The 24,600-nt window shown below is 53.5% G+C and overlaps 3 protein-coding genes across 9 annotated transcripts; 2 read left to right on the forward strand and 1 right to left on the reverse strand.

The window, feature by feature from the left end:
• The first annotated feature begins 2 nt into the window (after positions 1 to 2).
• Positions 3 to 3,525, forward strand: Cptp (ceramide-1-phosphate transfer protein). Of its 3 annotated transcripts, XM_055615046.1 has the most exons (4): positions 3 to 288; positions 450 to 677; positions 2,417 to 2,551; positions 2,777 to 3,525. In XM_055615046.1, exons 3-4 carry the CDS (start codon positions 2,430 to 2,432, stop codon positions 3,303 to 3,305), a joined length of 651 nt encoding a protein of 216 aa, XP_055471021.1. In that variant the 5' UTR covers positions 3 to 288; positions 450 to 677; positions 2,417 to 2,429; the 3' UTR covers positions 3,306 to 3,525. The 3 variants fall into 3 exon arrangements, with proteins under 3 accessions (XP_055471021.1, XP_055471020.1, XP_055471022.1); XM_055615045.1 differs by lacking the exon at positions 450 to 677; XM_055615047.1 differs by lacking the exons at positions 3 to 288; positions 450 to 677 and adding an exon at positions 684 to 858.
• A 2,916-nt stretch (positions 3,526 to 6,441) lies between these two features.
• On the forward strand, positions 6,442 to 9,567 carry Tas1r3 (taste 1 receptor member 3). Its single transcript, XM_055615048.1, has 6 exons — positions 6,442 to 6,632; positions 6,745 to 7,045; positions 7,128 to 7,931; positions 8,057 to 8,254; positions 8,357 to 8,477; positions 8,606 to 9,567. Exons 1-6 carry the CDS (start codon positions 6,442 to 6,444, stop codon positions 9,565 to 9,567), a joined length of 2,577 nt encoding a protein of 858 aa, XP_055471023.1.
• An 833-nt stretch (positions 9,568 to 10,400) lies between these two features.
• Dvl1 (dishevelled segment polarity protein 1) lies at positions 10,401 to 21,233 on the reverse strand. 5 transcript variants are annotated; one of them, XM_055615054.1, is made up of 16 exons: positions 20,761 to 21,233; positions 16,190 to 16,259; positions 15,911 to 16,032; positions 15,587 to 15,690; positions 15,217 to 15,355; positions 14,991 to 15,084; positions 14,851 to 14,920; positions 14,625 to 14,764; positions 14,471 to 14,547; positions 14,326 to 14,393; positions 14,065 to 14,217; positions 13,428 to 13,559; positions 13,162 to 13,329; positions 12,875 to 13,081; positions 12,116 to 12,154; positions 11,625 to 11,690 (listed from the first exon to the last, which is right to left on the reverse strand). In XM_055615054.1, the coding sequence occupies exons 1-15, from the start codon at positions 20,928 to 20,930 to the stop codon at positions 12,144 to 12,146; spliced, it is 1,725 nt and encodes a 574-aa protein (XP_055471029.1). In that variant the 5' UTR covers positions 20,931 to 21,233; the 3' UTR covers positions 11,625 to 11,690; positions 12,116 to 12,143. The 5 variants fall into 5 exon arrangements, with proteins under 5 accessions (XP_055471026.1, XP_055471028.1, XP_055471027.1 ...); XM_055615051.1 differs by lacking the exon at positions 12,116 to 12,154 and having other exon boundaries at positions 10,401 to 11,690; positions 15,217 to 15,352; positions 20,761 to 21,232; XM_055615053.1 differs by lacking the exon at positions 12,116 to 12,154 and having other exon boundaries at positions 10,401 to 11,690; positions 14,140 to 14,217; positions 20,761 to 21,232.
• Positions 21,234 to 24,600: the final 3,367 nt, after the last annotated feature.

Below are 24,600 nucleotides of genomic sequence, written 5' to 3' on the forward strand. Positions count from 1 at the left end.
CAGGGGCTGAGCATTGGGCTGCAATTCAAGGCTTCTGTCCAACCGCAGGCTCCGAGCAAGCTCCGAGTTTGGGGCAAGGGATGGGGACGCCTAGCTGACGTGATCCAGGCAGAGGAGTCGAGTCTCTGCAAACAGAGGAACACACTGGCGAAGATTCGGCTCCCACAGCAACCTAATTGTAGCTTTGATCAACACTCCCCATCACTGGCCTCTGTTGCACCCTTTGCCGTCCGCCGGAGTAGTTCCCACTACAGCCAGCCAGTTCCGCACTACAGGAAACCGTCCCAGGTGAGATTTGCAGATTTCCCTGCACCGTCCTGGCTCCCTGCTGTGTGCCAACTTCTGTCGGCTGTCCATCCTGTTTGGCTTGATCTTCTGTGGGAGGGTTAGAGGTGTCTGCATCGCCTTCCAGGAGCTGGTGAACTCTCCTCCCTTCCTGTTCTTTCCAGTTTACCGCGGAACAGCTCTAAGAGGCTACTTGGCTTCTGGCTCAGGCTCTGGGCAGGAAGGCCTGGCCGCCAGAATGTTAGGTGGCCAAAATGAACCGTAGGGGGCCTCAGAGAGTATTTGCCCACTGGACAGCACACAGGTCCTGAAAAGGGGGCGTTTTGCAAGACTCTGGCTGTCGCCATCTTTCTGAGGCCCAGGTAGGACTGTCCTTGACACCTGAACAGAAGGTAAGCCTATCTCCAGAAGGTCTGGAACGTCTTACAAGTATCCAGTCCAACCTATGGGGCCCTATCATCACTCTGGCAGCCTCAGTCATGGACTAGGAGACATGCAGACCAGTTTGCCAGAGCTGAAGAACTGAGTCATAAAACTGTGTGAAGGAAAGAAAGAACTTGCACACAGATCCAGGTACACTGGATGGGGATGGGTTTTTGACACCCTCATGGTACAGAGGTTAGGGCAGGCATCCAGCACTAAGGAACACTAAGAACCTCCAAAACTGGTTTTAAGTGTTGGACATAAGTGAGATACAGCCCCGCCCCACAGGGTTGGTCCCAGATAACAAGGCTCTTAGGATACTAGGGAAGGTGGGGGCTGGGTGCTTAGAGTTATCCATTCAAGATACTAGCACAAGAGGAGCCTTGTTCTAGCTACTCAGGAAGCAAAGATTGAAAGTTAAAGGCGTGATGACACATGTCTCTAATCTAAGCACTCAGAAGTTGGAGGCAGGAGAATCTCTGATTTCGAGGCCAAGTCTGGTCTACAGAATGAGTTCCAGGACAGCCAGGGCTACTCAGAGAAACCCTGTCTCAAAAAAAAAAAAAAAAAAAAAAGAAAAAAGAAAGAAAGAAAGAACATTAAAGGCCTGCCTAGGCTATTCCCTGCCCAGCATACAAGAGGCCCTTAAGTTCAGTCCCCACAACTGAAAACAAATTAATAAATGTGGGAACTAGACTGTTTGTGGAGTGACTGTAAAGATGCCTACAGAATCCAGAGTCCAGCCTTACCTTGAGGCCTCTCTCCTAGACCACATTCAAAGTGTTCCCTGGAGCTGGTGGAAGGACTTGCAGCAATCCTTTGTAAGTGATAAAACGTTTGGTCCAGATACCCTGTTGTTTGGGCATGCATACCATTTCAACAACAGGAGTATCTGCCTGTCTGTCTAGCAGGTGCCAGCCCACAGCCTCTGCTTTAATTTGGGGCCTACAGCTATGATAAAGGAAGAAAAAGCCTGTCTAGCCACCCTCTCCACCCTTCCCTGTGTGAGAATCACTTGCTATTTTACAGTCCCCATTTTTGTTTTGGTACACCTTCCCATCAGAATGCTTCCATGATACAGTGAAGTCTAGGTCCAGGTGTGGTCAGGGTCCAGGACTATGCCTGCCTTTTAGAAACATTCCCCTGAGCTGAGCTCAGTGGCACATACCTATAATCCTAGCACACAGGGAAACAGAGGCAGAGGCAGGCAGATTTCTGTGAGTTCAAAACCAGCCTGTTAAACAAAGTTAGTCCAGGACAGCCAAGGCTACACAGAGAAACCCTGTCTCTAAAAACAAAGAAAGAGAAAGAGAGAGAAAGAGAAGAAATATTCCCCTAATGTGTGAAAGAGATGCTCTGGGAAGAAAAGAAACAGGAAAGCAAGAAGCAAGAGCAGATGCAAACAGTTCACCATGGAATCTCAGATCAGGAAGAGATTGCTAGCCTGAAGGGCAAGGAGCAGCTATGTCAAGGCTGTGGGTACAGAATCCATCAAGGGCACAGCTGGGTAAATTGGCTTGTGGAATTGCTCATAGCTCCTGATGACGGCACTTAGGTAGAGGGATGGAACTTCACTGTGATTCTCAGCTGGCAGTTTTAGCACCCCACTATTTCTTTCAAACCTTTCCCAATCCCTTCCTGAGAAAATGAACCACAGAATGAGCTGATCCAGCATGCTGACTACAAATTCTATGTGAAACTCTTTCAGCTCATGTTGGAGGATGGATGACTCAGAGACAGATTTCAACCTTAAGGTCGTCCTGGTCAGCTTCAAGCAATGTCTCAGTGAGGACGGAGAGGTGCTGCTGGACCACTATATCGCCAGCTGGAAGGGACTAGTCAGGTGCGTTTACTGGGGAGGCTTTGCTAGTCAGAGTCCACACTGGAATGCCTGCGTCCCACATGGCACAGGGGCATGGGACCAGCTAGCAGACTGTTTCCACCCAGCCTTTCTGCCCCTGCCTCCAGACAGACAACTCCAGACAGACAGCAGGTTCAAGGTCGTGTTCCCTGTGCTACAAGATGGCTGCAGGTCTGGGTAGCACCTCAGATTTATACCCTTTCACAGGTTTCTGAACACTCTGGGCGCTGTCTTCTCATTCATTTCCAAGGATGTGGTCTCCAAGTTGCAGGTAATGGAGCATCTGAGAAACAGCCCACAGTGTGAGCACTACACTAGCTTGCAGTCCATGGTAGCTTACGAGGTGGGCAACAAACTGGTGGACATAGATCGCCGCTCCCGTTCTCGGTACCCTAACTCAGGCTGCCGGACGGTGCTGCGCCTGCATCGTGCTCTGCACTGGCTCCAGCTGTTCCTGGAAGGCCTGCGCACCAGCCCTGAGGATGCGCGCACCTCCACAGTCTGCAGCGACGCCTACAATACCACGCTGGCTGCCTATCACTCCTGGATCATACGTCAAGCCGTCACTGTGGCCTTCTGTGCCTTGCCCACACGCAAGGTCTTTCTGGAGGCCATGAATGTGGGGTCTTCTGAGCAGGCAGTGGAGATGCTGGGGGAGGCCCTGCCCTTCATTGAGAATGTGTATGATATCTCCCAGAAGCTCTATGCCGAGCACTCCCTGTTAGACTTGCCGTAATGGTGGTGGCCACACTGTATGGGCTTCCCCTGCTCAGAACTGGGTTTGGGTAACCTGGGACTACTTCCACAGCATTGCTTTCTGGATGTCCCTGTAACCCCTGAGCTTGTTAGAGCCACAGTCTGTGAAAAGAAAGGTGGTGGGCAGCTGAACCAAGAGAGGTGGGTGCTAGTTGACCTCCCGGTCCAGGACGAGACCATTGAACTCCAGTTTTGCCCTCCGCTTTAGTTATGTGTGTGTTCAGTAGGCCTTCCTGAAGTGCAGATGGCACATGGAGGAGATAAGGGAGGAGGGTAACGTATCTGCAACAACCCTGGGTTGCTTCACCTTCTGTGTGTGGAATCTGAAGTTGTGTAAGGGCACAGAACCCTGGAGCTCAGGTTCTGTCTTCTCTACAGCCAAGATGCTCAGCCAGTCTGCACCCTCCTGTGCCCATCCTGAGCCTGAGACATGACATCAATGCCAGACAAACAGCCCCAGGCCTACATGCCTGGAGCCCCTTCATATTCCAAAAGCTGTTCTTTTGGAATATGGTAAGATGAGGTTCCTATGGCAGTGGTTTGAATATTACAGGCTCTTTCCCTGCCCTTCTCCAGCTTCTCTGTTAGTCTCTCTGCACACTGAACAGGCCCTTGTCTCCTTGGAAATTGAAAGTGTCTGAGACTGCTAGCTGAGGCTTCCCTGAGAAAGCCTACGTTGATCAGCACAGCAGCTTCGCAGCCTCTTCAGGACAGGAGCATCAGTCTTCTGAAGGTGGCCTCCTGCCCTAGTGCTCTTGCAGCACATGCACCCAAGATTTTAATATGTCAATACTAACTGGCCAAACCATGCCTCTCTCTAGGCAGCCCTGCTGCTCCTGTCACTATGGTACCCAGGTGACTTAGGACATGACTTGTGGAAGGAGTCTAGCTCCCTTGTCTAGATGGCCTTGACAGATGGCCATACACAGCATGGCACCCAGTACATAAGGCCCTCACCTTTCCCACTGGGTCTTAGTGTTAAGCCCTAGGGACAGTGCCCCCAGTATAGCCGATGTGTATAAACGCAAACATTGGGGCACATCTCTTTCCTCAAAAACTATAATATATGTGGTGTTTCCAACATAAATAAATTAGACTTACATGGCTGGGTATGGCATTCTGGGATGGGCCACAGGTGTGTCGGGTGCCTGATTTTGTAGGGGAAGAACATAAAAGTACTAATATGGGTGGGGAGGGAGCTAACCCTAGGGACAAGGCTGAACCATGTGGCCCCAATCCTGAAGACTCACCGGACAATATGAACCTTGAAACATGCCCTGCCAGCAGCCAGAACTGAAGAAGTTACCATATGTCTGCCCTTGATGTATATTAACTTGATCACACACATACACTATGAGGTCTGCAGTATCTCCATTTTTCAGCTGAGAACACACCTGAGTCACCAATCTTGAGGGTTGGAAGATAGGTCTGAAGACACCCAGGTACTGTGTAACAAAGCTGGAGGAAAACTAGAATTACTTTCTGCATGGCATCGACCTAAACAGAGGATAAATAATGAGCGGTATCTCCTTGGCACTCTACCACACACACCTCGTCTGCTTGGGCTGTCCTGTTGTCTAGCCGTGCCTATGCCCAGCTGAGAACCAGAGGCCACACAGTGCTAGCTGAAGCTGATGACTTCAAGGCACTGGCCAGAAAATAGGGATGCGATAGCAGATATGTGTGCCAGATACAGATTCCTGTTGTACACGTGTAAGCATGTGAGTGCGCCTTGTGGACACTCTCACCGAGCAGCAGGGACGTACCGTGGACATTTCCATAACACCTGCTGGGTGCCATATGACACTGCAGTTTTACCCAGGCATCCATTCCAAAAAGTCAACAGCGTCCACCATGTTTAGGTGCCAGAAACCTGCTGTGTTAGTAACAGCTCCCTCACACCAAGGCTAAGAGTGGATGTCTTAGCTAAGCTTACTGTTGCTCTGATGAACCACTATGACCAAAGCAACTTACACTCCCCTATCACTGTTCATTATCAAAGGAAGTCGGAACAGGAATTCAACAGGGTAGGAACATGGTGGCAGGAGCTGATGCAGAGGCCATGGAAGGGTATTGCTTACTGGCTTGCTCACTCTGCTTTCTTTCTTAATAAAACCAAGGCCCAAGGCCCACCAGCTCAGGGATGGCACCACAATGGGCCGGGCCTTCCCCACCCCCCCATCAATCACTAATTTAAAAAATGCCCTACAGCCAGATATTATGGAGGCATTTTCTCAGTGAGGTTCCCTCCTTTCAGATAACTTAGTTTGTGTCAGGTTGACATAAAATTCACCAGAAGCAGGAAAGAGGAACTGTCATCTGCAGCAGGCACACACCTGGCTCTAGCAGCTGCAGGAACCTATTTGTTTACAGCCTTTTCTCATTTTCATGGACCAGCTTGAATACTGCAGAGAGAGGTGCCTGCATGCCTGCCAAGGTAGGGGTGCTTACACTGAGGATCAGCAGAATGGCCAAAGGTCTCCACAGCTGGAGTGTCAGAACTCCAGAAGGACAGCTGGGCCTCTCAAGGAGTCTGCCTTGCCCCAGGGCCCAAGGCCGGTTGGGAAGCCCAAGAAACTCAGCCTGACCTCTCCCTATTCCATCTGAAGGTTAGGGCCCTGGCTAGCCACCTGTCTATTGTCATTGTTTTGAGGGACCAGCTTTACAGCCTCTTCTTATTGACGGTACTGTTATAAATCAGAAGCCAGAAGATAAAAAGTGTCTCTGTGACTATAAGTATGGTCCTGATGTTCCCTAACCCCCAGTCAAGGGAAACCCTGAAACCCTGGATGCTTCTCCTCCATCCTTTTTATGGTCTGTCAAGCTGCTCTAGGAATAAAGGGTGTTGAGGGGCTTGGGAATAGGCAGGTGACAGGACCACAGTCAATAGTCACAGTTGGCTTGGTGAGTCACTCTTAGACAGAGCTTATCAATGGAATCACTGTACACAAGCCATCAGGCTTGAGCTATTGCATATATCACCGGAGGCCCTTAGGGCTTGGCAGCCAAGCATGGCAGTGGTTTTGCTAAACAAATCCTCTGCTCCCTCCCTTAGACATCTGGGGCTCCAGCCCAGCATACCCATCTGTTGTCTCTGCTGGAAGCTTCTGCCTACCATGCTAGGCCTGGCTGTCCTGGGCCTCAGCCTGGCTGCTCTCCTGGACCTTGGGATGGGGGCCTCCTTGTGCTTATCACAGCAATTTAAGGCACAAGGGGACTACATACTGGGTGGGCTATTTCCATTGGGCTCAACTGAGGAGTCCACTCTCTACCAGAGAACACAACCCAACGGCATCCTGTGTACCAGGTATGGAGGCTAGCAGCTGGGTTTGAGGGTGGGCTGAAGCTTGGCAGCCTTGGATCTGTGGTGCTCCTGAGCTGGGAATGTGGTGATCACCTGCAGTTCCATGTGGTCTCAGGTTCTCGCCACTTGGTTTATACCTGGCCATGGCTATGAAGATGGCTGTAGAGGAGATTAACAATGGATCTGCCTTGCTCCCTGGGCTGCGACTGGGCTATGACCTGTTTGACACTTGCTCAGAGCCAGTGGTCACTATGAAGCCCAGCCTCATGTTCCTAGCCAAGGTGGGCAGTCAAAGCATTGCTGCCTACTGCAACTATACCCAGTACCAGCCTCGTGTGCTGGCTGTCATCGGGCCCCACTCATCAGAGCTTGCTCTTATTACAGGCAAGTTCTTCAGCTTCTTCCTCATGCCACAGGTGAGCCCACTTCCTTTGTGTTCCCTCAGCCAATTGTGCCCATTGAGCTCTTATATCAGAAAGTGCTTCTTGATAACCACAGGTCAGCTATAGTGCCAGCATGGAGCGGCTAAGTGACCGGGAAACATTTCCATCCTTCTTTCGCACGGTGCCCAATGACCGGGTGCAGCTGGAGGCTGTTGTGACTCTGTTGCAGAATTTCAGGTGGAACTGGGTGGCTGCCCTAGGCAGTGATGATGACTATGGCCGGGAAGGTCTGAGCATCCTTTCTGGCTTGGCCAACACACGAGGTATTTGTATTGCACATGAGGCCCTGGTGCCACTATATGGCAGTACTGACCAGCAACTGGGCAAGGTGTTGGATATGCTACAACAGGCAAACCAAAGCAAAGTCCATGTGGTGGTACTGTTTGCCTCCGCCCGAGCGGTCTACTCCCTTTTCAGCTACAGCATCCGACATAGCCTCTCACCCAAGGTATGGGTGGCCAGTGAGTCCTGGTTGACCTCTGACTTGGTCATGACACTGCCCAATGTTGCCCGGGTAGGCACTGTGCTTGGGTTTCTGCAGCGGGGCGCCCTGCTGCCTGAATTTTCCCATTATGTGGAGACCCGCCTTGCCTTGGCTGCTGACCCAACGTTCTGTGCCTCACTGAATGCTGAGTTGGACTTGGAGGAGCACGTGATGGGGCAACGCTGCCCACAGTGTGACTCCATCATGCTGCAGAACCTGTCCTCGGGGCTGCTGCAGAACCTGTCCTCGGGGCAGCTGCACCACCAGATTTTTGCAACGTATGCAGCTGTGTATAGTGTAGCCCAGGCCCTCCACACCACCTTACGCTGCAACGTCTCAGCTTGCCCCACATCACAGCCTGTTCAGCCCTGGCAGGTAAGGGTAGGGGTTTTGCTGGGTTTTGCCCGCTCCTGCAGGAACACTGAACCATCAGGCAGAGCCAATCTTGTCTTGACTGGGAGAGGCTCGTGGGTCAGCCTTAACCACATCCCACCCCACAGCTCCTGGAGAACATGTACAACATGAGTTTCCGTGCTCGAGACTTGACCCTGCAGTTTGATGGTAAAGGCAATGTAGAGATGGAGTATGATCTGAAGATGTGGGTGTGGCAAGGCCCTACACCTGCATTACATACGGTAGGCACCTTCAATGGCACCCTTCAGCTACAGTACTCCAAGATGCACTGGCCAGACAACCAGGTAAGGACAAAGCAGGCACAAGCCATGGTGGGTATGAGCTTGTGGGTCTGGTCTGGGGCCAGTGCTGGCCAAGCAAAGCCTAACACAAGGCTCTGTGTCCAGATGCCAGTCTCCCAGTGTTCCCGGCAGTGCAAAGATGGCCAGGTGCGCAGAGTAAAGGGCTTTCATTCCTGCTGCTATGACTGTGTGGACTGCCAGGCAGGCAGCTACCGGAAGCATCGAGGTGAACCATCTTCTCCAGACACTCTACACATTTGGGGCTAGAGGGCTAATGCTGAGGCAAGCCCTAGGGGAGCTTGCTGAGCTGTCTCCATCACCAGCCCCACATCGCTTTCTCTTTCACCACTACAGATGACTTCTCCTGTACTCCATGTAACCAGTATCAGTGGTCTCCAGAGAAAAGCACAAGCTGCTTACCTCGAAGGTCAAGGTTCCTGGCCTGGGGGGAGCCTGTCGTGCTGTCACTACTCCTGCTGCTCTGCCTGGTGCTAGGCCTAGCAATGGCTGCTCTAGGGCTCTTTGTCCACCACTGGGACAGCCCTCTTGTTCAGGCCTCGGGTGGGTCACTGTTCTGCTTTGGCCTGGTCTGCCTAGGCCTTTTCTGCCTCAGTGTCCTTCTGTTCCCAGGATGGCCACATCCTGCCAGCTGCTTTGCCCAACAGCCACTGGCTCACCTCCCTCTCACAGGCTGCTTGAGCACACTCTTCCTGAAAGCAGCTGAAACCTTTGTGGAGTCTGAGCTGCCACTGAGTTGGGCAAATTGGCTATGCAACTACCTTCGGGGACCCTGGGCTTGGCTGGTTGTATTGCTGGCCATTCTTGTGGAGGCAGCACTATGTGCCTGGTACTTGATAGCTTTTCCACCAAAGGTGGTGAGAGACTGGAAGATACTGCCCACAGAGGTACTAGAGCACTGCCGTATGCATTCCTGGGTCAGCCTGGGCTTGGTGCACCTCATCAATGCAATACTGGCCTTCCTCTGTTTCCTGGGCACTTTCCTGGTACAGAGCCAGCCTGGTCGCTACAACCAAGCACGTGGTCTCACCTTTGCTATGCTGGCTTATTTCATCACTTGGGTCTCTTTTGTTCCCCTCCTGGCCAATGTGCATGTGGCCTACCAGCCCGCTGTGCAGATGGGTGCCATTCTGTTGTGTGCCATGGGCATCCTGGTCACCTTCCACCTGCCCAAGTGCTATGTGCTTCTGTGGCTGCCAAAGCTCAACACCCAGGAGTTCTTCCTGGGAGAAAGCCCCAAGGAAGCAGCAGATGGGAGCAACAGTGGCAGGGGAGCAACTCAGGAACACAATGAATGACCGCTGACCCAATGGCCTCACCTCTAGTGAGCCCAGCCCTAGTAGAGATATTCCAGGCCAACAAACCCCAAACAGTACCTCAACTTGAGACACTTAACTATAGATGCTGACTCCAAATTGTCCACTGACCTTAGCTCCAGTGATCTCCAGGCCTGCGGTGTGCAAGACAGACCGTATGACCGTCTCGCCTATCCCTCAAAAGCAACACTGTCCTTGATCCTGTTATGCCCACCTAAGGCCTGCCCAGGTGACTGAGCCCCATTATCTTAGGAAGGAGGCCACTAAGGGTTCTTTGGGACTCCATCGACATACTTTGAATTCAGGAATGTCCCAGGCAGACCCTGGAAGGCTAGAAGGTACTTGCCTGAATATGCCCAACCTGGGGCCCTCCACCCTGTCCAGGCATCCCAGGAATAAAAGGCTGGACATATGTATATGTCAGGACACAGCAAGAAAGCCAGCAGGTAGAGGACCACACAGGAGGTAGGCAACATCCAGCCTCCTCCATTCTTGGCCAAGCCCTAGCCTGTAGGAGAGAACCAGATTACCGCCAGCACCTTGGACAGAGCATGTGCAGGGGTATACGTCAGCACCAAGGCCAGCACTGGAGGGGGGTGGTCCTGGGCATCAGCCTCTAGTACCAAGGACAGAAAAGTTGCCTGCAAGGCCCCCGTTACTGGCCAGCACCAGGGACAGAGACACATGACTAAGCAGAAAGGGACACCATCTTCCATCTCCAGGCAGGATCAGACCTAGGTCAGTTCTGGACTGGCCCCCACACCTGAATCCGGAAGCAGCTTAGCTGGAGGAAAAAGAAACAAGCCACACATGAGTCCCATAAAATTAAACGTTTTTTAGTGTTTAAAATAGCATTTACACAGAAGCAGCTCTATATGAACTACCCAGTCACTCAGACTTTGACACCGCATCTACAGTGTAGATGCAGGATGGGGCTACTGTGCCAGGATGGCACTGGCACATGCTGATGGGCAGCCTCCAGGACAGCAGTGACAGGACACGACTTCATCGCTGTAGCTCTTGTGTTCACTACCACCCCTCCATTGAGGCTGAGACAGTGTATAGGTGCCAGGCCTCTCTCCTGTCTCCCTTACTAGCCACCTTCCAGACTTTCAATACAAACTGTTGTCATGTGCTGAGTACCAGGTGGGGAAAGGGACATGCAAACTGCCCCCACTGGGTAACCAGCCGCCACCCCCAGAGCAGGCAGGCTAGTAATAAATAAATAAGTTAGACCCTACCTGGGCAGTTTGAGGGCTCTGTCTAACCCTGCAAGAACCTCACCTTAGGCTGACAGGTGAGGCCCATGAACTCAGTGAGGGTCAGCCTGTGCCCCTGAGCACAGTTCTGAGAGAGTTTGGAGAGGGGAAAACAGAGCCCAAGAGAGCCTTTCTTGTCCTAAATGGAGGTCACTTCCAAAAGAGGAACCAGGAGTGGTCCCTGAGATTTGTGCTGAGGACTTAAAGACAGATATGCCCCCTTACAAGACTCTACAGATACTTGAGCTGTACCACCATCAGCAGCCCCAATAGCAGGCAGAATGTCAAGCCAATATCCTTGGCTGAATGGCTGCCCTCAGCCCCTTCTCTGCAACTTGTCCCCTCTGCCCTGGCCAAAACCCCACAGCTCATCTATTCTGGCTGGCCACCACTAAGGCAAGCCCACAGAGCTCCTGGCATAGCAGGACCACAGACTCTTGCCACAGGCAGCACTGAAGACACTGGTTGATCATCACATGATGTCCACAAAGAACTCACAGGGGTTTCCCATGGCCTTTTGGAAGGACTGGCGGCTACCTGTAAGTTCTGGAGGAACAGCAGCCAGCTCCCGGACAGGTGGCCCTCCGGGTGGCCCACCCACTACTGCATAGGCTTTTGTAAAGGGGTGCAGTGGGGGGAGCCCTGGGGCTACAGCTGAGGCCTGACTTCGGGGACTACTGCCACGGCTAAGCTGGCTGACAGGACGCTCCCACCAGCTGGTGCTACCAGACCCACTTGGTATTGTGGGGTCTGATTCACTGCCACTACCCCCGGCTCCAGCTGCCCGGCGCTCCTCTCGGCCTGGGGTCCGATGGCTGCTCCTCGTGGACCCACTGCTCTTGCTCCCTGGGAGGCGGGAAGAGACAACAGTCAGCAGTAGGCCTGGCCACTTCCAGGAGCACCAGCTGTTCCCAGACAGCCAGGGCAGGACATGAGGAGCCTGGGGGTGGGGGAAATGGCAGCCATGCAGATACCAGGCGAGAAGCTAGGGGCAGTGGCGGGCAGCAGGGATTATGGGGACCAGCTTGGCACCCCACAGCTAACCCCAATGCTCGAACCAAGGGCTGATGTTACAGCTGAAAAAGTGAAAGCCCTGTGTGCCCAGCATTCCAGTTAGCCATCTTAGGTTCATGACCCAAAGGTCCATTTTCCACCCAACCCAGGGCCCTGGTCAGCTAATTTGCTTATCCCCTGTCCTGAAAGTAGTGGGAACCTGAGAACACGTGCTGGCTGGGGACATGCTGAGAGGGACACAGGGGGACCTGGCTTACCGGCCCGAGGGTCCACTCTGCTAGTCCTTCAGTCTAAGGCTTGCTCAGCACAAAGCAAGGGATAGCACAAGTCACATACCAGTCCAGTGCTCACCAATTGCTAATTAGGACTATTGTGGGCCAAGCTGAGCCAGGGTACATGCAAGGGCCTGTCTAGGGTCTGTAATCACTCAATAGCTTCCCCTTAGGCATCGCCACCCTCAAGCCCAACCTCTCCTCTCTCCCATCCTATGTCCCAAAGCTGGCTGTGTGAATCTTTCTCCAGACCCTGTAGCTGTGCCTCACTCTGCCTAAGACCTCTGCTTCAGCCTATCTGCTCCTCAGGGACACCCACCCTCCAGGGTCTTCAATATTCCTGGGATATATACTTCCATGACAGTGTCTGATGTTCTTGTCTGGCACTCTGTTGGGCTGCAGATATCATAAATGATAAAGCCCATTCTCCCCTTGACTTGGGGTCTAGAGAGTAACCCTACTTGATACCCTTGGAAACTCGCCCTCATTCTTGCTACATCATGTCCTGATCTCTTGCCTCTGCCACCTGGACAGAACACTAGGCTTGTTCCCACCAAGCAGTCTTTCTATTCCCAAGGCCTCTACCCACAGAACCAAAGTGAGTCCTCACACAAGTCCTCTCCCCGCCCTACACACACGGTAGGACCCACCAGGCCCAAAACACACAGCAGGAGCACAAAGGGCAGCGTCAGGGCCAGGCGGAGCCAAGGAATGGGAGTGGAGGAGGGGTAGCAGGCCTCTCACCTTCACTCTGCTGACTCCCAGCACTGCCACTGCCATAGCTGAAGCCAGGGTCCTGGTAAGCAGGCGGGAAGCAGGGCGGGGGTCCTGGGTACTGGTAGGGGTAGCCTTGACCCAAGGGCCAGGGTACAGATGGGTGGGGCAACGGGGCCAGTGTATCCTGGTCTGAGGCCCCACTGGAGCCACTGTTGAGGTTCAGGGATGCGAGGTCTGACAGGAAGGAGGGGAGGGTGAGTGAGGGCAGATGGATGATCCTCATAACAACCCCTCCCCCATGACCCCCTACTCACTACTGCACAGGTCACCAAAGACATAGTAGCACTGTTCAGAGAAGGTGATCTTGTTGACCGTGTGCCGCAGGAAGCCGTGCTTGAGCAGACTGCTGGCATACTTCCTCGCCTCCCTTCGTTCCTTGAAGCCCTCCACGTGTGTGTACAGCCAGTCCACTACATCGGCCCCTGGCCATAGGCCCATGAGAGTCAGGGGAGCCAAGCCCTGGGAAGCTACACCAGAATGAAGAACAGACTGGGTCCTCCCCACACAGCCAAGGACTCACCAATGACAGCATTGGCAATTGTGATCTTAAGCCACATTCGGTCCCGGATCTCCAGTCCTGAGTCTGGCAACTGCATGACCCGGACGATGGCACTCATGTCACTCTTCACGGTCAGCGGTGCCTCCTCAAGCTCTGCAAAGCACCCTTCTCTGAGCCCAGGCAAGCAACCAACAGGCAGAGGCTGGACACCCATGGAGTTGGGAGCAGGGGACAGGATCAAACCTCAATCTCCTACCCTTGAGAGGGATCTCTCATCAAAATTTTGAGCTAAAACTGGGATATTCTCCCCAATCCCAGTCTAAGCACACATGGGCAAGCCAGCCCCTTTCCCTTCCCCACTGAGCACCTCCCTGGAGAGCTCAAGGTGTTAGTTATGTTAGGCAGCAGAAAAGCAAAGCAGCGGCTACCACGTCCTCCCAACCCTTCACAGAGGCCTAGTAGGACCCTTCAATGCATCAAGACGGCCAGTATGGCTGGGCTATGAGAGACGTATACATGTATCTTTGTGAACACGTTTGTGAAGGTACTGAGGACAGACAGGAATAATTCTGATGAGCACCAAGGCTCAGAGTTGGAGCTGACCCTTGTCCTTTGGCCTCAGTTTCCTGGGGGGGGTCTCTTGTGAGCTGCCACTTACGTGGGGCACCAGGCACTGAGCTGGTTAGTGAGGAAGAGCTGGTGCGTGTGATGGCACTGGAGCAGGGACTCGTACCATAGCGGGGCAGAGCACCCGTCAGGGCTGCCGTGTGGGACAGCCAGGCAGCTGGGTCGATGGGTCGCACTGGGTCAGCTGGAAAGTCACCACACAGCAACGGATGACAGGTGATAGTAAGTAGGGACAGTACAGAGGCAGAGAAGAAAGACCCCACCTGTACCACCCCTCCGTGGGGTCACTCACCCCTTGGGATGGTGAAGTAGCTCCGAGGGGTTGGGTCCCAGCACTTGGCCACTGTGAGACTGATGGGCCTACACAGATCACATGGGTGAGGCACACACAGCCCCTCTACCCCGTGCCCCTCCTACCTCACATGGGCCCTACTTACCCTGTCTGGGACACAATCTCCCGAAGCACACGCACAGCGTCATCGTTGCTCATGTTCTCAAAGTTGACATCATTCACCTACAGGGTATGTGGGGTCAGGGATTGGTGGTGGGATAGGGCGCATCTTGTCCCCACAGTCCCCACATGGCTCCCACCTGCAGCAACATGTCGCCTGGCTCAATGCGGCCATCAGCAGCCACAGCCCCGCCCTTCATGATGGATCCAATGTAGATGCCGCCATCACCCCGGTCGTTGCTCTGGCCCACGATGCTGATGCCCAGGAAGTGGTGCCTCTCTGCAGGAGGGGCCATGAGCAGGCCCCAAAGGTTCCTAGGCCTGTACCCACCCCCACCAAGCACCCACCAGCATCCAAGGCCTCACCCATGTTGAGAGTGACGGTGATAATGTTCAGGGACATGGTGGAGTCGGTGATGCTGCTGAAGGAGGATGCCTGCGGAGAGACCCAATGAGGGGCTGTGTGGCACCACTCAAAGCAGACATCCCACCCACCTGCTGCCTACCCGATCTGTCTGCCTCAAGCGCTGCTTCCGCCGACGACATTTGTGCTTGCGAATTAGCCGAGAGGAGGTGCTCTGCTCTGTAGAGCTGCTCAGTCTGGGGTAGGAGACCAGAGTCAGAATCAAGAAACCAGAAGTCAGAAAAGTACAAGGCACAAACATGTACAGCCTGACAGCACTCATGAGCATCAATCTCCAGCACACACTGACATATGCTCATGCCACCCACCTACTTGTGTTATCCTCCTCATCTGAGTCAATAAAGCTGCTAGATTCAAGCTCACTGCTCAGCACAGTGGATGCACTGTCTGGAGGTAGTCCTAGGTCCCGGCGTCGGTCCCCTCTCAGGTGCCCGTTGGTCCGGGCTGCTGTGGGGACAGTGGGGTGGGAACTGACTGTCACAGAATGAGGGTGGCCTGTGCACTTCAAAGCTTATGCAGCAACTCTGAGGCCACAGGGGCTAGGAGTAACAAGCTGGGGCCTCTACCCAAGGATCACTGATTGAAAGAAAATGTTCAGTATTTCCAGGATTAGGAGTGTATCAAAGGGATGCCAAGGGAAGTCTGGGGTTCTGATTTGAGCAGACACAGCCATAGTACCCTCATCACGGTTTCGACGCCTGGCTCGCTCCCGCCGGTGACTGACCATGGACTCTGTGCCTGTCTCATTGTCCATTCCATCACGGCTACTGGCGACATTTGGACTGTGTAGATAAGAAGTAGGTGGAATTGGGCAGACCAGGTTGCTGGCAACCAGCACCTCAAATTCCTAGCCCCCAACCCACAAGGTAGGGCCCCAGTTATAGAAAAGGCCTCCCACCCAACTGCAGGCCCCTCCTCTATTGTCAGTTTCTCTCTTCCCAGGTGGGTCTTGGGTGGCAAGTACCCAGCAGTGGCAGATCTCTGCCCTGGTAGGGACCTTACTGGAAGGAGGGGGGTCTGGAGTCCCCAATGCCGCCTGTCCTCTCAAGGGGTGGGGGCAGGTCCGTGTGGCTGTCAGTGCCCTGGGACCCTGCATCCGAGTGAGCGCCCTCAGCCAGGACCAGCTGTGAAGGGAGAGTGAGGCCTTGGATGCCATCTGCTTCAAGACTGCCCACACACCCAGGACGGACGGCACCCCCTGCCCTACCTTTGTCCAGTTACTGTACTTCTCCCAGGAAGACCCCACCTGCATCATCCTGCTGGAACCAGACATGGACTCACCCAGGAAACCACCCGGCCATTGAAGCAGGGCAACTTGGCGTTGTCATCAAAGATCTCCTCCTTCACCACCCTGTGATCAAGCAAGGCCCTGCGGTTATCACCTGGGTCCACCAAGGGCACAAAGAGACATCTCCTGCCCTCGGACCTCAAAATGGGATACCTGTCAGGCACAGATGTTATCACTGAGGGCTTACCTAACACATTCTCTTCTTAGGGGCTCTGCTGCTCTCCACTGCCCTCAGGCCCCCAACCCTCAGCACTGGGGTAGACAGATGTAGGGGGTTCATGAAAGGACAACCTAGGACTCCTGTTCACTTCCAGAGGCAGCCTCTAGCCCTTGGAGAGTCAGACAAAGTTAAGGATTCCCGGGAAAGACCCTGACTCTTCAGCTTCCTTGGCTCCAAGATTTATATTAGACCTGTCTCTAGCTATGTATGCCTGTTTGTGGGGACCCAACAGCTGCCTCACTACAACATGTGACAGTTGAGGCTCCTTTGAGTCTCTTCTTAGCCTCCTTATTTTTGGAAGAGTAGCTCCACCCATCCAGGTGCCCGGGGTAGCCTATGGCTCTTCTCTGCCCCTCCCCCCAAATCCCACCATATACCACATAAGCTCCAATTTCAACTAGTTCCTGAAGGGCCTCCCAACCCCTCATCCTGACTGGGCTGCATAGAAGCAGTATGCACCCTCTTGCAGGCAGCCCATCTGCTTAAAGCAGGCCCACTGACCCCTGTCCTCACCTTTCCAGCACACACATACCCTCTGTGCCTCTCCGGGGCATTCACAGCCCTAGTCATAAGATGGTGCTCCATGTCTGTGGAACCCTCAACATTCCCCCAGCCCAGAGCAGGACCTGGACTACCTGGTACAAGGTATAAGGACTGCCAACATCTTCTATAAATGTCAGAGGGCCAGAAGGATGGTTGGCCTGTTGCCATTGAAGCCCATCTACCCAGCTAGAAAGACAAGGTGGACCTCCTGCACAGGATCAGTCCCAGCTATCAGGGGCTTGGTGGGCCTCTGTCTGAGGATGTGGAAGGGTATTCAGGGACAGAGCTAGCCAGACCCTGGCTGTACCCACTGACCATACCCATCCCTGCCTGTCTTAATGCTGCTTCCCTGGTCAGATGGGCTAGAAAAGAGCCAAGCTCGCCCACGCAGGATACAAAGGGTCAGGAAAGGAAGCCAGAAAGCCTGAGGTCAGTGTTCAAAAAGGCATGGACAGCAGCCAGGACAGGTCAAAAGGGGCAGCTGGGAAGGGGCAGGTCTCCACCTATCTCCTTAGTCCCTAGATTCTCCACTCTCACCCTCACCCCAGCATTCAGCTCCACCTAGCATAGTGGGATTTTCCACACCCAAAACTTGAGTTGAGTGGAGCTAAAAATCCAGACTGGTCTTGGAAGTACACCTGGCAGGAAGTAGGCTTGTGGCCTAATGGGCCCAATGCCAGAGGCAGGGCCACCTCTGCCTGCTGCTCCAGGACCACTGGGCAACAGTAGAAAGCAGGAAGCCCTAGCACAGTGACATCCCATCCTATCTAGGGAATATGGCCTTTGTCCATCCACTTGCTGGACAGAGACCTGGGGCTGATGTAGTAGTAGAAGTAGGGCTGTCTGAAAGTGAAAGTATATCCCAACCACTTTTCTGATCTTACTGCTGCTTCAATGTGCCTATGAGGGCTCTGAAGCAATGAAGGAGGACCCCAACTGAGCAGATAGAACCACTTCTCAGAGCCCCGTAAAAAAATCCTCAAACATAAGTCACAGCCTGTGGCTTGCTCCACTTACAAGCCTGGGCCAAGGCAGCCTCAAGAGAGGCTCTCATCACAGGAAGACCTGGAGCTGCCCAGGGTGAAGTTTCTTTTGAGAATGACTAGGCTCTGCCATGGCAGCTGGTGCACCAGGGCCTGCAGACAGCTTGCTATCTCTGAGTAACCCAACAGCAACAGAAACCCAGACAGGAATCCTCACTTAGCCCCTAACCTTGGCCCCAAGTGGACCCACCAACAGCCTTCCCCCTGGCACACCCAAGCTCCAACCCTCTCTGACTCACCCATGGAGAGACATATGAGCAATTCCTAGCACCCACAATAGGGCCTGCCTGGCTCCCCAGTAGGCACTGTATCCATCCAAAACAGCTAGAGCCTACTCAGACAGACCCTTACAGTGGTGTGGCCAGTCTGAGGCCTCTGTGCCTCCCAACTCCTACCAAGACACTCCTCTAGGGTCCAAAGGCTCTGCTCCTTAGTACTCACTCCTCCCTGCCATGGACTAGACCCTCACTGTCACCGATAAAACATCAGACACCTCCATGAGACCCACCAAAACCCCAGAAGTCCTGCTACTAAGCCTTGGGGTCCAGAGTCAGAACAAACACAAGCTGCACATAAGTGGGCATGGAACCTTTACCTTTTCGGCTAGAGATACATGTTGAGAATTGAGCCCAGCCCAGGGCAGACTCTACAAAGTAGCCAGCTTTGGTTTAGAGTAGTGTAAGAAAACTAGACCTACAGATTCTATATAGTCTGAGGCCACATGCTCAGATCAGCCAACCCTGGTGAGCTTCCCTTCCCCTAACATTAAGCTACTTTTTCTTGGTATCCTTAAAGCTCTGTAGGTAGAACCCAGGCAAGGAAAGGAAGGATTCTGTTGGGGCTGGGGTGGGGACTCCTTTTCCAGGCTCCCAAGGCCACTAGACCATCAGAGTGCCAAGGCAGAGTCAGAGTGAGGCCCACGGACATGCTGCTTCTGTCTTTCCTGTGTCATCCTAGCCCAGACTCGACTCTAAGCTGCTCTGCCTCCTAGTTCTTCTACACACCCAAGACACCCATCCATCTTGTACCTCTGAACTCTCTGCTAGCTCCCATACCACATGCCCCAGCCATTCCCAATCCACCTACTCTTGTTTCAAGACCCAGATCCTGCCACCTCAGCTCCTTAGCCAGGGCACCTGCAGGTTCTCCAAAGCTTCCACAAACACAGCTTAGTGGGGACCCATGTGAGCTGAAGCTAGGTTACTGCTCTTGGCACACCCTATCCAACATGGCTATCAGAGCTGAGGGACAGATACCCTCAGGAAACACCCATGATGTACAGTGGAAAGCAACCCAGGTCCGGGTCTGCTCTCCACTTACATCCTAGGGCACAAGTTTGTGAGAACATTTGTGACTTTGGTGATTTTCTGCTAAAATGATACACTTAAACAAAATGCACCAATACTTGGATCCAAGATGCCCTGTCCCTGAGAGCAGACACCACAGAGGTGGCCCAACCAGGAAAGACAGTGAAGAGCAACCTCCAGGCTAATGGGGAACACCAACCCTCAAGTTCTGGGAACACACTCTCCAGTGCTTTTTCCTGGTGGCTGAGGCACAGGGACTGGATAGGCAAGAGAGTTTAGTTATCCAAGCCAGGATCAGCCCTGCCTATATGCCCAGGGTCAGAAAGAGATCCAGACTTGACCTGAACCACAGGCTGCCCAAGGACCCTTGCAACCATGGAATCCAGGAAATAGTCTCAATGTCAAGGCCCTGAGATTTGGCCACACACAAGGGCACCAAGCACACCTGCTCCACCCACAGGGACTGAGCGTACTTCCCCCAACCCCCAGCCCCTGCCAAGCCGTGTACTCAGGTTTCTGTGGCTATGTCCTGTCAGGCCTCTCTTGCACTGCCAGTCCCTGGCTCACTGTCCCAGAGGCCCAGCTTAGCTCAAGTAGGAAGTCCCTTCTCCTGAGACAGCCACCACAACAGTGCAGCTAGGAAACACACCTTAGCTAGCTCACATCAGCAGATATCCTGAGCACCTCTCAGGAATGCAAATGTCCTGTGGTTCAGAAAGGACAGAGAGGCAGGAACCAAGGGGGCAGGGAACACTGAGTGAAGCTTCTAGGTCTCCAGTGACCCTTGACCTCTGCCTTGCCACAGAGACTCTAGCAGGGCCAGGAAGAGTCTTCTGGCTTCAGAAACTTTTCTAAGCTCCAGAAAACAGATGGGTACCTAAGACCCATTCATTTCACACTACCCCATCTCAACTGGAGGATCCCCTGGGTGCTGGGAGTCAGAAACCCCCAACCTTTTTCCTACCCCTATAAGCTGCACACCCTCCAGGGCAGTCCTAGCCCCGGGTTCCCACCTATAGAGGAGGAAGGCAAAAGGCCCTGTGCTTAACCAAAGAGAAGGGGGTTAGCTTTGAGGGTGGCCCTCGGCACCCAACCTGGACCAGCTGAGCACAGGAGCACTACCGGGTGGCGGTCAGAAAGCCTTCGCCTGTCCATCAAAACGAACTCTCTGGCCTACCTAGAAGGTGGGCGAGGGCTCGGATCCCCAGCTTGCCATGACAGATAAGTATATACATACATCAAAGGTCACCAAGGCGCAGAGACTCTACCAACACCTGCTGTAGATGCGCAAAAGGGTTGCTGGCGCGGGGGGCGCTCTCTGACGTCCCCAGACCCGAAAGCCCTGTCGGCGCAGACAGGTGCCAGCTCGTGCCCGCGTTGGGGACCCGGGAGCCACCGCACGCGCGCGGGAAAGGGCCGGCACTCACGCCCAGGCCGCGCGGCCCACTGACCCGAAGTCCTGGTCCATAGACTTGAAGAAGAATTTGTAGGCGTGCACCGGCCGGTTGCTGAGCACGTTCTTGAAGTCTGCCAGCGTGACGCGCTCGGGAGCTACGGGCAGCTTGACCAGGTACGGCGTCTCCTCCTCGTCCATGTGGTAGATGATTTTGGTCTCCGCCATGGCGCGGCAGCGGCGACGCGGAACCCGCCCAGCGTCAGGGCCCGGCTCACCTCTCGGACGCGGGGCGCCCTCCCAAACCGCCGGCCCGCGCCCCGCCCGGCCGCCCCGCGGCCCCTTTGCGCGCCCGCCCCGCCCGGCCCCGGCTCGCACCCGTCCCCCGCCTGTTGCCCCGCGGCCCGCGGCCGCCCATCCGCTGCCGGCCCCGGAGCGGGCGCTAGGGAGGCAGCTCAGAGGGCTCCTGCGGCCCACCGCCCCCTCGGGCTGTTCAAGAACCGCCTGGTGGGGCTGAGCGCTCGGCCGCCGGAGGGCGCTCCAGGGCCGGTGACGTCACTGGCCGCCCGCAGCGCGGGTGGGGCGGGACTGCGCACGCGCAGAACAGGTCCGTGGGGCCGCTACGGCTTGGGCACGGGCGGGGCAGCCGGGGTGGGACTTGACGGGTTCAGGAGGCCTGGCTAGTTGGGTCTCTCTGAGCACTGGTTTGGGGCGGGGCTCTGAGGTCCCTTAGCCAGGAGCCAAAGCCCTACCCTGAGCTCGCCCAGATTACCTACAGGCAGAAGTCTGCAGCGTTTGGGTTTGAGGTTTGTGAGCAGGTGGGCACACTCGAACTCAGACAGAGGGACCGTGAAGAGGTCTCTCCCCTTGAGCTAAGATCTGCCAGGAAGCAGAGGAGCGTCATCCGGCTAGGCCGGTCGTGGTTCTCCTCCCCAATCCCAGAGCCTCCTAAATCTCCAGAATCCGGAGTCACTGGCCACTCTGGCGCCTAAAAGAATTTGAAGATACCTAAGTCTAGCCCAAGACAACGAGAGCTTCACTGTGTCCCACGCTGATCCTGAGCTCAGAAACTCGAGTGAATTCAAGTGGTGACACAGGTATACCCACAGATGTCCGGGCAAGGCCCAGGCTGCAATTAAAGCCAAAGGGATTTTTGCACTGGACTTTGTAGATCAAATCAACCAGGTGTCCTCTCCAGACCAAGGAAGAGCTCCCGGGACGCCTCTCACTCCAGGATGACCTAAGGTCATTAGAGGGAGTCCTTAGCTGGCCAGTAAGAATGGAGAAAGGCATTGGATACTGGCCAGTGATGGGAAAAGGGAGGCCTATTGTGACCTTCAACCATTCCCAGACACTAGGCCAGAACAAGGAAAGACCCCACAACTGCCTGGAGGACCCAGAGGTTAGACAGAAAGCATTGAATGCATCGTGAAGGCTGCCGAAGTCAGCCTAAGCAGTTCTCCCCCTACTCCCAACAGTGACCTGCTGTCCTGGGAACCCGTGCTCCCTTTGCCAGCAGTTGGCCTACTTCCTTGAGTCTCTACAACAGTAACCCAAAGAAGACAGGCAGGATGGCCTCAGAGGGTCTGCTCAAGGGAGAACGAAGACAGTACCTTTTCTGAGTGCCCCTCAGATCAAACACAAGCTGGTTCATTGGTCAGAAGCACTCAGGTGAAACGGTCCCCACAGCCCAGCTGCCCTTCATTTCCACCTGAAGCCCAAATCATAGGAGGAACTAGAAGGCAGAGGCCTGATAGGAGTCATGGTACTGATGCTAATGAGGGCGGGTTGGACCACTGTGGAAGAGGTGGTTGTGATGCCAGAGCCTGTGCCTTTCCAACAGTGACCTTGTCCAGTACCACTGTGACCTCTGATGGGGCCAGAGGCCACTAGTTTGAGAGGTACATCCTCAAGCCACACCTCAACAGGTCACTGTCCTTGTAACTGCCATCCTTTCTTTTCCTCACTATTCTTGGAGAGCATCGGAGTGAAGAAACAGGACCAGTGAGATGACTCCACTATTGAAGGCACCTGCTGCCATGTCTGCTGACTTGAGTTTGAACCCCAGGACCCAAATAGTGCAGGCTGAAGGCCACCTGAGGAAGGAGAGAACAGAGTCTTTTTTTTTTTTAATAATTTATTTAATTTTATTCTCTACACATTGGTGTGAAGGTGTCAGAATCTGTGGAACTGGAGTTATAGACAGTTGTGAGCAGCCATGTGGGATTGAACCTGGGTCCTTTGGAAGAGCAGATAGTGCTCTTAACCACTGAACCATCTCTCTAGACCCCAAGAATGGATTATTGCAAGTTCTCCTCTGACCTCCACATTCATATATCTACAAACATTCATACAATGTAAATGAAAATATTAACAAAGCAGGATGTGATGACACATGCCTTTAATTCAATTCCAGTACTAGGGAAACAGAGGCAAGTGGATCTCTATGAGTTCAAGGCCAGCTGTGGCTATATAGTGTACGTAATGAGACCTTGTTTCAAAACAGAAATACTCCTTTGAAAAAAATGGGTCAAGTCAGGTGTGGTGGTGCATACTTTTGAACCCAGCACTCAGGGAGGCAGAGGCACGGGGATCACTGTGAGTTCAAGGCCAGCCTGGTCTACAAAGTAAGTCCAGAACAGCCAAGGCTACACAGAGAACCCTGTCTTTAAAAACAAAATGGGGGGGGGGAGGTTCAGTAAAGATGTTTGCTGCCCATATGGTTTAAGAAGAGAAGCAGCTCCTGAAAGATTCCCTGTTGTTGTTTCTCAGGACAGGGTTTCTCTTGGCTGTCCTTGGAACGCTCTCTGTAGACCAGGCTGGTCTTGAACTAACCTCCATACATGCTGTAATATGCCTATCCAGAAAAGCACACGCATATAAATAAGTTAAGAAGCAGGTCAAAGATGTGTGTGGAGGGCTAAACAGATGACTCAATGGCTAAGAACATCGGCTTCTCTCCCACAGGATCCAGGTTCAGTTCCCAGCACCCACATGACTGCTCCCAACCATCTGTAACTCTAGTTCTAGGGAATCCATCACCCTCATCTGGCCTCTGTAGGCACTGTACTCATGTGGAATATACACATACATGCAGGCAAAACACCCACACACATAAAACAATAAAATTTTCAATTTTCAAAGGCTTTTTATAGAATTGATTTACTTTTTATTTTATGTGCATAGGTGTTTTGCCTACATGTATGTCTGTATGAGGGTCCTAGGTGTTAACTCTGGGACTGGAGTTGCAGATAGTTGTGAGCTGCAATGTGGGTGCTGGGAATTGAACCCAGGTCCTCTGTTAGAGCAGCCAGTGCTTTTAACTGCTGTGCCATCTCTCCAGCCCCAGATTTTTAAATTTCTTAAAGAGTGAGGAAAGAGGTCTGTGGCCTCTCTTAGCTGCCTTTTGACCTCTGAGTCTGCTGAGATCACACAGCCAGTGTCCAGTTTTGACTAGTCCTAAGGGACCAGTATGTGAAAACCAATACCTGGTCCTGCCTCTTGGGGCTCTTTCTGCCCAAATCTCCTTAGACCTGTATCCTTGGGGGAACCTACCTGCCTATCTTTGCTTCTTCCTTTTACTCCACCTTGGTCTCTGCTTCTCAAAGAACTGAGCTAACACCATTTCCTTCTGTGGCCTATATCCCCCCTGTCACTGTATTTCCCCTCCTTCCTACACACACACACACAGTCAGAAAATGAACTGAAAGCCCTTCATCATGGAAAATGGGCTCCTGTGTCAAAAGACATCTGATCCTAGAAGGACCTAGACATAGACCTTCCTCTCAAAGGAGTAGGAAAGGAGAGTTGAACTTAAATGAAGGTTAGAAGATCCTCTAGGGGTCCCAAGATCCAGACATGTCTTCCCTGAACAGAAGGGGAGCAGCAGGGCCAAGGC

This window comes from Psammomys obesus, unplaced genomic scaffold (assembly GCF_907164565.1).
Source record: "Psammomys obesus unplaced genomic scaffold, mPsaObe1.curated_primary_1811, whole genome shotgun sequence".
Taxonomy (NCBI): Eukaryota; Metazoa; Chordata; class Mammalia; order Rodentia; family Muridae; genus Psammomys; species Psammomys obesus.

Bases quoted from the DNA above. Each gene is read 5' to 3' on its own strand.
- Tas1r3 (XM_055615048.1), top strand. From the start codon at position 6,442: ATGCTAGGCCTGGCTGTCCTGGGCCTCAGCCTGGCTGCTCTCCTGGAC. The intron at 7,932-8,056 runs GTAAGGGTAGGG...CCCACCCCACAG, and splicing joins AGCCTGTTCAGCCCTGGCAG to CTCCTGGAGAACATGTACAA. The intron at 8,478-8,605 runs GTGAACCATCTT...TCACCACTACAG, and splicing joins CAGCTACCGGAAGCATCGAG to ATGACTTCTCCTGTACTCCA.
- Cptp (XM_055615046.1), top strand. From the start codon at position 2,430: ATGGATGACTCAGAGACAGATTTCAACCTTAAGGTCGTCCTGGTCAGC. The intron at 2,552-2,776 runs GTGCGTTTACTG...ACCCTTTCACAG, and splicing joins AGCTGGAAGGGACTAGTCAG to GTTTCTGAACACTCTGGGCG.
- Dvl1 (XM_055615050.1), bottom strand. From the start codon at position 20,930: ATGGCGGAGACCAAAATCATCTACCACATGGACGAGGAGGAGACGCCG. The intron at 14,548-14,624 runs GTGGGAGCCATG...CATACCCTGTAG, and splicing joins CAGGCGACATGTTGCTGCAG to GTGAATGATGTCAACTTTGA. The intron at 14,394-14,470 runs GTAAGTAGGGCC...TGATCTGTGTAG, and splicing joins GAGATTGTGTCCCAGACAGG to GCCCATCAGTCTCACAGTGG.